The sequence below is a fragment of the Electrophorus electricus genome, chromosome 2 (assembly GCF_013358815.1).
Source record: "Electrophorus electricus isolate fEleEle1 chromosome 2, fEleEle1.pri, whole genome shotgun sequence".
In the NCBI taxonomy this organism is placed as follows: Eukaryota; Metazoa; Chordata; class Actinopteri; order Gymnotiformes; family Gymnotidae; genus Electrophorus; species Electrophorus electricus.
The window spans coordinates 13,504,949-13,514,948 of NC_049536.1; the positions used below are offsets into that span (position 1 = coordinate 13,504,949).

Sequence of the window (10,000 nt, forward strand, 5' to 3'; positions counted from 1 at the left end):
GCCGTGGAGGAGGCCGGCAAACTGCTCTGGGATGTGGCTGTCCCTGCGCTGGTCTCTCAACACAGCATTGTCCCTCTGCTCTACCACCTCATCTGGCACACACACACACACACACACACACACACATACATTATGCATTAATATGAACATAAATATGCAATACCATGAATATGCATTCGTTTTTAAAAAGGACTTTAAAAAGCATTTTCTTGGAACTGTGTGTGTGTGTGTTTTTGTGTATGCGCATTATGTGTGTATGTGCAAGCAAAAGAGGTTCCAAGGTCTAAGTGATGAAAAAAAGATCCTAGACAAAGCCTCGGGCGTCTGGGAACTGCGTCTGTCCCACGAGGTCAGAGAATATTGTTTGCTTGCATGCGGGCGGTTCTGTCCTGCACGGGTGTCCTCTCTTCCCCCAATATGTCCTGGACCATCATTCCAGAGCCCAATGGACGCTTGGGAAGGACTCACAGCCAGAGGGACGCTGAACCTTACCCGTACCGTATCTGTACCTCTACCGCACCTCATTGCAGGATCGCTTGTTTGTTGCGCCTGCCGAAAGTGCCCCCGCGCCTCCACCGCAACCTCCATGCACCGTTAACAACGGTCCTGTTGTTGTTGGCAGCACTAATTCATTGGGGTTCCAGCGAGTGGGCTATCGGAGCACGCCGCCTGCCAGGGACACCTCGCCCAGATCCGGCGGATGAGCCAAACGCGCCGCAGATCACATGGAAGTGGGAAGGGATAGTTGGGCGTCTCCGCGGCGCACTGCGCGGACAGCGCCTCTCAGGGCAGCCGAGGGGGAGACACGAGCCGAGAGCAGAGACGAAGGCACGCCAGGCAAGCCAGGAGCGGGGCCGCGGGGTCGCGAGTGCCACGCGAGTGCCAGCGGGGTCGCGAGTGCCACGCGAAGGCGCCGGCACTCGCCGCGAGCCTCGCGCAACGGAAATACAGGACAACGGGCCCTGGCTGTGTGGAGGAGCTCTGTGGAGGAGCTCCGTGGAGGAACTATACTCAAACTCTCCACCAACACAGCATCTATCCGAAACATCAACGAGACAAGCGCTTCTTGCGTACGTCGGTTGGCATGCTCAGTGGTTTTTTATCTGCCATAATCAATATACAGCGATCAGCCATAACATTAAAGCCACCTCCCTAATATCAAGGTGTCCTGCGATATCTGGCTTCAAGACATTAGCAGCAGGTCCTTTAAGTTCTTTAAGTGGTGAGCTGGACTGGACTTGTTTTTCAGCACATCCCAGAGACGCTGGATTGGACTGAGACCTGGGAAATTTAGAGGCTAAGTCAACGTCTAGATCTCTCCATCATGTCCCTCACACCGTACCTGCACAATTTCTGCAGGGAGGCAATAAAGACGTGTACATAGTCTGCATGTGTAGGTAGGTGGCACACGTCCAAATAATGTCCGCATGTGTGCCAGGACCCGGCGTTTCTCAGCAGAACCCCACGCTGTCATCACCAGCTTGTCTGCTTCCCATAGTGCATCCTGGTGCCTCCTCTGCCTCACACTCTTCCACCGTGGGTCCAGTTCCGACGCTCGTGTGCCCATTGTAGGCACTTTTGTTGGAGGTCGGGGGTCGGCACGGGCACTCTGACTCATACGCAGCAAAATGCGATGCACAGTGTGTTCTGACACCTTACAGTCATAGCCAGCATGAGCTTTCTCAGCAATTTGTACTATAGTAGGTCTTCTTTGGGATTACATTAGGTCTTCTGTGAGATTACCGCAGGTTTTACAGCAGGTCTTCTGTGGGATTACAGCAGGTCTTCGGTGGGATTACAGCAGGTCTTCTGTGGGATTACAGCAAGTCTTCTGTGGGATTACAGCAGGTCTTCTGTGGGATTACAGCAGGTCTTCTGTGGGATTACAGCAAGTCTTCTGTGGGATTACATTAGGTCTTCTGTGAGATTACCGCAGGTTTTCTATGGGATTACAGCAAATATTCTGTGGGATTACAGCAGGTCTTCTGTGGGATTACAGCAGGTCTTCTATGGGATTAAAGCAGGTCTTCTGTGGGATTACAGCAGGTCTTCTGTGGGATTACAGCAAGTCTTCTGTGGGATTACAGCAGGTCTTCTATGGGATTACAGCAGGTCTTCTATGGGATTCAGATGCTCACTTGCTGCCTAATACATCCCACCTCTTTGACAGGTCCTACTGTAATATGATAATGCATGTTATTCACTTACCCAGTCAGCAGTTTTAACGCTAGGACTGATCGGCGTGTGTGTGCGTGTGTTTGTGCGCGCATGTTACATGAGCATGAGAGGAAGCACAGACGCGCGACCCACCAACCATACGGCGCGCGTTGGGGCGCCTGTCAGATGCTCCTTCTCTGTCGAAGAGGAAGGAATCGCTCCCTCGCTAGCTCGGGGTGAAGGAGAGCGAGAGATAGAGAGAGAGAGAGAGAGAGAGAGAGAGAGAGAGAGCAGGATGGAGGCAGGTAAGTGGAGACAAGTAGAGAGTGCATTTGGAGTGCAGGCTGACACCGGTGCTGTCGGAGCTTTGTTCCGAGCAACCACAGGGACGCCGTCCAGAACAGACGAGGCGCTTGACCTTAGTCCCCTGCCTCAGCCTCCGACTAAAAGGAAACAAAACCTTCCCCGCGGGGACAGCGGACCGCCACCTGACGTTTTTGAACGCGGCACGGGGTCGCCGACAGAGATCTGCGCGCACGGCGCTGCGGTGGACTAAAAGCAGGAGTGAAAAACAATATACACGTCCTGCGGCACTGGTCCGGCCAGGAGGAGGTCATCCAGCTCTCGTCTGAACGTGACCCCCCGCTGCCACGTGAGCAAGAGGACGTGAGGCGAATGGCGACGTCACACCTAGCCGTCAGGCAGAGGGGCGGGACACTCGATCCATCTCGCGGGAAGATCAGGCGGGACACGGAGTGCGATGACCGAGTCCCACTCACTCAATAGACTATCGATAGATTATATAATCAATCACTGATCCCTGGTCAGCCAGTCACAGTATCTCTCTTTGACAACACAAGAACACAGGAACATAACAGAAACGCAGATGTGTCAGCGTGTGGGAGACATTAGAGGACTCATGTCTGTGTGGCGTGAGGACTGAGTGCAGTGAGCTCAGGCTCTTTGCCTGAACACGTGAGAACGGAACGCACGGGGGTTTCTGGGAAGGGTAGGGACGGCAATGCGGGACACGGGCAGGTCCGGAAGACACGGAGCTTCTCAGGGCACTGCTAAGATTAACCAGGACTGTGAGGAAAGAGAGATAACGAGAGAGAGAGAGAGCAGGCCTGACATGCTAATGTGTACCAAAAATGGATCCATTAAACACAAATTATGTAGAAAGTAGAAAGAAAGGGGTGTAGCTGGAGTGGTGGTGTCTTGCTTAATGTGCTTTCTCCTTTATGTGTTTTTTCCATCATCCCTCTTTCCCCTTCTCTCTCTCTCTCTCTCTGTCCCTCTCTCTCTGCGGCTGCAGTCAAAACAGGTGACATTCGGTTGTCATGGCAACAGCTCCCAGGCTTCCTCAAGCCTTGGGCAGAAAGCAGTTGGCCTACACGAAAGAGTTGGAGAGGAGGACAGGAGAGAGAGAGAGAGAGAGAGAGAGAGAGAGAGAGAGAGAGAGAGAGAGAGAGAGAGAGAGAGAGAGAGAGAGGGAGAGAGAGAGGGAGAGCTAGAGAGGGAGAGACAGGGAGGAAAGAGAGACAGAGAACAAAGACAGGAAGGGTGGAGCGGTGGCAAGCTCCTTTCGAATCGATCTGGAGGTGAAAGGTCAATGAGCGCAGCAGGGGAGAAGTGGGCCGAACGGCGTGCGTCCTCTCCGAGCGCGGCCGAGGCCCGGAGAGACGCCGCCGGCACCAACCGTCGGCAAATGCCACAGCCCACAGCTCCCGGCGCAGCCAGCCAGAGCTGGCGGCTGTCTCCGGTCTGCCAGCCCACGGTAGCGGAGCGTTCAAAGTAAAAAAAAGTGGGAAAAAAACCCATCTAGCGTGAATGTGATGGACTCCGTACTTTGCCGCATATAATCCGGAAAGTACGAGGTGACCCAAGCCTCCGGACGCCCGCGCTTGTCACGAGGGGAGATCGAGGTTAGAAAAACATTTGGAATTTCCCCTAGGGCAAGGGCCGATATACCGACGTGTAAACAACCCCGATCGGGTGGCTCCGCGGCTCTTCTAGAGCGAGAAGGGACTGGATAGTGCTGTCGGCGTGTTCCCCAAGCATCCTCCCTGGCCTGATTCGGAGTCTTCCTCCCAGTTCCGCTGTCTGCGCGTGCACACGGCACCACTTAAGATGGCACTAAACAGTCGGGCACATCAGACAGAGTTGGAGATAGAGGCACAAAGCGATTATGCGAGGAGAACACACACACGAACAAACACACGCCGGCAGCGCTGCAGGAGAGAGAAAGAGAGACAGAACGAGAGGGAGCTGGAGAAAGAGAGAGATTGCAGGAGCTGGAATTGGTCCATTGATCCAGAGCCCAGCGGGGCTCAGATACTGAAGCAACACTAACGATTTCTGAATAAAGCGAATCTCGCTCCCCCCCCCCCACCCCAAAATAAGATTACATCTCTGCAGAGGATGGGCGGAGGCAGACGCTGGCCGGCCCCTCCCACAGCTCTTCCACACTGCCAGAGTCTGGTCCTCTTACCTCACGAAAGGAGACATGGTCAGAGCAACTGGAGCGGTGGAATGAGCTCAGGAGGAATGTTGTCTCCCAGGTGAGAGGTTCTGACTGCTAAATTCCTACAGTGCACACACGGGCACCGCTAAGAGGCTACTGTTGAACCACACACACACGCGTACGCACACGCTTGTCTTATCAGAGACAATTCTAGAGAGACAGTGTGATAGGTATGTTGATAAGTGGTGCTGTTTGAGCCAAAGTAAAGTCATAAAAGCAACGCCTCACAGAACCACGGCACGCGGAGACGCCCGGGTCTTCCTTACGTCTGAGAAACAGAGAGAGACCATGAGAAAGAGGGAGCGGGACAGAGAGACAGACATACAGACAAGACAAGAAGAAAAACAGTGGCAGAGAGAAATAATGCTAGAAAGAAAAACGAAAGAAAAGACAAAAGGAAAAAAACTGAAACTGAGAGAAGAGCGAGGTGAGAGGCTTTCTTCCCAGTCTGTCCAGGCACAGATGGATGGCTCGCTCTGTCACGGGATTATAGGCCGCATGTTTAATTGCTTGTTAACAAATGTGTGCTGTGCCGTACCAAACCGCAGCCATTTCCTGCCAGAAATAGAGCGAGCGATCCGGTCAAAGTCAGCGAGCGGCGGGGGAACAGCGAGGCGTCCGACAGAGACGACTGACTCCGCGCGCCCGACCTCTCTCATGAACGCGTGCGTGGCAGCCTGGTTTGGGTTACGCTGGGGGGGGACCGGTACGACGGTAGAGACAATCCAGTTTCATTTCCTATCTTCCTGCGTCACTGCCTGATATAAAAAAACCAGAACAATATCCAAGCTGTCAATCCAAGCTTACCTTACAGGGCTGCCCCGCCCCCAGGGCGAACAGGACGACAACTGACCCCTTTTACCTCAATGTGACATTCTGGGCTAAGTGCAGCTTCATGTCACATGGAATGAAGAATGTTCCAAATGGGTTGTGCCACTTAGAATGGAAAAAGAATGGAAAGAATGGAAAACTGCTTGCAGAGAAGGCAATCGGTATCCGGAAAAACATGTTTAAAAACAGAATTGTCAATCAGATTCTGTAGAACCATTTGTACATTAAAATGATAAACAAACATATTTCGCAGAACATGTGATGGTTTGAAGTTGGTGTGCACAGAGTATCCAGAACTTTTGCTCTGATTATGCGAGAGGAAAAATTAAACTGCCAAAGATTAAACTGCCAAAAATGTAATGGTTGCATTTTGATACAGTGTTATATAATTACACATCTTAACTTTGTTTACGATAATGGCCGTTTTCCCTATTTGGTGCCATTTAAGCACTTCAGATACACTTAAATAAATATGGTCTCCATTCTGAGATCTATCCAAATTTTAATGCACGGTAACACGACTTCCAGTTAATCTGGAGTATCCTGAAGGTGCTCGCCAGATTCTCCCAGACTGGCCGCGCTGATGCACCTCTGTCCTCGGGCCCAGCCCCGTCTACGGCTGAGCCCGGATAACCAGGGGAGCGAGGACACACGCACCATTTGTGCAGCGCGGTGCGTGGGTCTGTGGGACGATGAAGGCAGGGGCGTGCGGCGCAGCGAGGTGGTTGGGCTCGGTCTACCAGCATCACCTCAGCTCACACTTGGAAACACTATGTCATCGTCGTCGTCCCCGCCGTCAAATCGGTGTCCCTCGATTCCTGCCATCTACGAAGTAGCAACGTGTTCCTTGCTTAATGTCGGTTGCCACAGCAACATAATCGACCTCATAAGGCTAATAAATAGAGGAGAGAGAGAGAGAGATGAATGTGCACGGAGATCTATTCTTGGATTTGAAGCCAGTAGAGAGTGGTGATTGAGAACCTGAACAAGAGGAGACCGTCGTCTTAACTGAGTGCCTGTGATCTCCATCTGATTTTTGCCCTGTGCATCTGCTCCATCTGGGATACATTCAGGAGCTCACAGCCACAGGTGACATCAATTCCAGAGGCACAAATTTACATCTAGCTGATGCTTTTATCTAAAGCGAATTATGACATAAGTGCAATTTGAGCAGTTGAGGGTTAAGGGCCTTGCTAAGGGGCCCGGCGGTGGCAACCTTCAGATCACTAGTCGAGTGTCTTAACCACCGAGCTACCACGGTCCGTGTGCATGAGCAGTCCTCCAGGATTGCACAGTGTTGCGCAGTACGTTAGCAGCCAGAGCACAGAATGCGCTTCATTAATAATGGCCGCCAGTTTGTAATTTCCTTTACAAAGCGCTTCCTGCCATTTAGCGGGCTCTTTTATCCGAGCCGACGCACAAACACGCTGGAACGGGAATTAGGAGGGTTTTGTGGCTTATTCCGGTGTTGTCCTGCTCCTGGGGCGGATCCCTTACCGATCCCCGCCTCACCCGGCACACACCAGAGGTTTTCTGTGCCGGCCTGGACCGGCGAGGGTCGCAGAGGGAGCAGGACGCAGACGTTGGCTTGCCGCTGGAAGCCTGCTGGCCTGTGTTAGCTGGAAGGGTGAAACTCCTCCCAATGGACTCGCCCACCTGACAACTCACCCCGATACCCCTGTGGTGACCCATGCGGTGGGTGGCGACCTAGACGGAGGCGCCATCAAAGGGCCCTTCCATTTCAAAGGCGAGCGACCTTTGACGCAGAGACTGCGGCACATGAAAACCCACGCGGGCCTTTGCTCCGTGGGTGCCGGACTAGACCCAGCCGTGGCCCCCACCTCCCTGTTCTCTCCTCCGTCGGAGTGCACCATACAGGCTCCACCGGCCTCATCGCAAGGCTGTGGGTCGTGGCCTTTTACATGACCACGTAAGCAGACAGTGGTCTGGGGTTTCAGAACCCGCCGCTCTGCTCGAACCTGAATACTCAGGGTTCGTAGCGAACAGCTCAGGAGGCGCTGATAAATACGGTGACACGCTCGTGTCTTCGCACGTCCTGCATCAGACGAAGTGAAGCACAGCTGGGTACAGGGGAGTGGCTCTAGGGGAGTGGCTGGGGGAGTGGCTACAGGGGAGTGGCTGCGGGAGTGGCTAAAGGGGAGTGGCTAAAGGGGAGTGGCCATAACAGCAGGAGAGGGTGCAGACACAACGCATGACACGACACAGTTCTACAGACCATTACTATCGCTTGACCTTTTAAAGTGACTTTGTAAAAGTGGAACATTCCTGCGACTCTTAAAAATAGTTTGTTCTTCCACTTCTCTTTTTCTCTCTTTGATCATCCCTCTTATTTACACGCAGAGGAGGGTGCCAGACAGCGTTCAGGCAGGACCAGCGACTGATGGCTGCCGGGAAACGCATCCTCACCGATGCGTCTGTCCCCACGACTCCCACGCTATGGCGACAGGAATCACATTCCCATGGCAACAGCATCAACAGCGCACTTTTCCACAGGTAGTGAAAAGGGGGGGGCGGGGGGGGGGCGGTCCGACGGAAGTGGCACACGGGAAATGACACGCTTTCTAAGCTTGGACCAAAGTGAGCAGCATGTGTTACTGAGCATCTCATCATGTGTTACCGAGCAGCGACATGCATTGCAGACATGTGAATACGCTGTCAGGGGCTCTGTCCTTATTGAAAACGCGTCATATAACAGTACGTGATACATAACACATAATCTCCTGTCACCTCCTGTTGGCAAAGTGACCATGCTGAAACAGCCATGGTGGTACGCGGGTGCGTAATTGAATACTCACTGATTGTGTTTACGGGAGCAGAGTGCCAGTGCAAAGCCCTAATATGTCATTTTTGTCATCTGAAGCGGGTCTGACACATGAATTGTGCATGCGGCTGTCGCGGAGTTTATTTGGAGCAGCAGGAGTCACTCTGTGAGAAACAAAGCTTTAGCGCTGCTCGCTGCAACCGCGGGCGGCCAATCGGACGGAAGTGCTCCCGCTCAGATTAGCATATCTCTTTAGTGAAGGTGCTCCTTGGATGATTGCGGCTGTCATGTCTCCAACAGAACAGGTTACGGTCAAAACCGATATCTCCCTCTCCGGTTTCAAACAGGACCAAGGGACCTAAAACCGAAGGACTGTGGCTAAAACATCTGGAACATTCCCGGAACCACTCAAATGACTCTAAACAAGTTGCCTACCTCATACCTTATTAACAACTCATATAAACTGAATGTTTGTGCATGCATAGTATTGTAGTTAACTTACAATTGTCCTTAAATGACTGGTAATTATACAAATAATTGATAAATAAACAACACCCCCCCCCCCCCCCCCCCAATAAAAAATGTAATAAAATTAAACAGGTTAATGATATCATGGCCCAAATGGTAATAACCATCAAACTATCATGGAAACATTCTACTTTGTACCAAATCTTTTGCCTCCAAATGTTCTTCTTAGGGGTTCTTCTTAAGGGTCATCTTATGCTTGTCTGCTTTCTTCTACCCTTTCTGTTAGTTTTACAGCAATTGGTACATTTTCTCAGATGCCTGAAAGGTCTTGCTGGAATTTCAGCCATTTTCTTTGTTACGAGATGACACGATCTCATAACACTTCCTGCCCGCCAGCAAGCTTGACACGTCCACTCGCACAACGCAGGCGCTCAAGGCCAGGAAGAGTTTGTTCAGTTTTGTAGCCGTGTCAAGAAGACACCGCGTTCTGCGTTGCGAGGGTAAATCTCTTTTGTATGCTCTTGCGAAGTCAGTGGTCCTCTCTACCTACTGTTCCTGCCTCTGCTCTGATTACTCTGCTGTGCGCCTAGCGCTTCACAGACGACCGCTTCAGAAATCGGGTGCCGCTAATCAGCTGCAGGACCACTTTTACCTTAATTTGTGTGGAAATACAGAAATTTTTTTTTTCCATCACTGGATGTCAAACAATCTTCAAGTGTGGAGGTGGAATCGCTCTGGCGGTTGACCAACCAGAATAAAGTGAGTGAGCTGACCAGTCAGAGCAGACTGGTCTCATCGGGGGGGGGGGGTCTTAAAGACACAGGAGCTCTAACAGTGTTTCAGACAGAGCGTGAATAGGCATGTATGAGAAAAATAATGTGCTTTTGGAACACTGAAGCATGTAAATCTATTCTAGGAGACCTCAAAAATAAAAGTACGAACATTGAAAATGAGCATAACCGGATCCCTTTAAAAACTTTCTCCTCACGTCTGGTGTGGAGGACGTCACGTAGGGCCCCTCGGTGCTGAGATCACAGTGCACTGCATTGTGGGTTCACATGCCTTAACACCCTGATTCAGATTATCATTACTGAGACAGGAGTGTGTCAAAAATGTGTATCTTTGTGTGTGTGTGTGCGTGTGTGTGTGTTGGAGGGGTACCCTTAAACGCTGAGAGGGTGAACAGCAGGCACTTCTCTTACTGTTGAGGGTGTAGTCCTCAGCCGAGCCGGTCGAGC

At 51.8% G+C, this 10,000-nt stretch overlaps 1 protein-coding gene across 8 annotated transcripts in view; it reads right to left on the reverse strand.

The window, feature by feature from the left end:
- Positions 1-10,000, reverse strand: part of anks1b (ankyrin repeat and sterile alpha motif domain containing 1B) — a 111,042-nt gene that overhangs the window by 41,529 nt on the left and 59,513 nt on the right. For all 8 annotated transcript variants that reach the window (XM_035523479.1, XM_035523478.1, XM_035523477.1 and 5 more), the window contains 2 exons: positions 9,965-10,000; positions 1-92 (listed from right to left, as the gene is read on the reverse strand). The exon at positions 1-92 is cut by the window's left edge and continues 537 nt beyond it; the exon at positions 9,965-10,000 is cut by the window's right edge and continues 163 nt beyond it. In XM_035523479.1, coding sequence (XP_035379372.1) covers positions 1-92; positions 9,965-10,000 — 128 coding nt within the window. The remainder of the gene's footprint in view (positions 93-9,964) is intronic.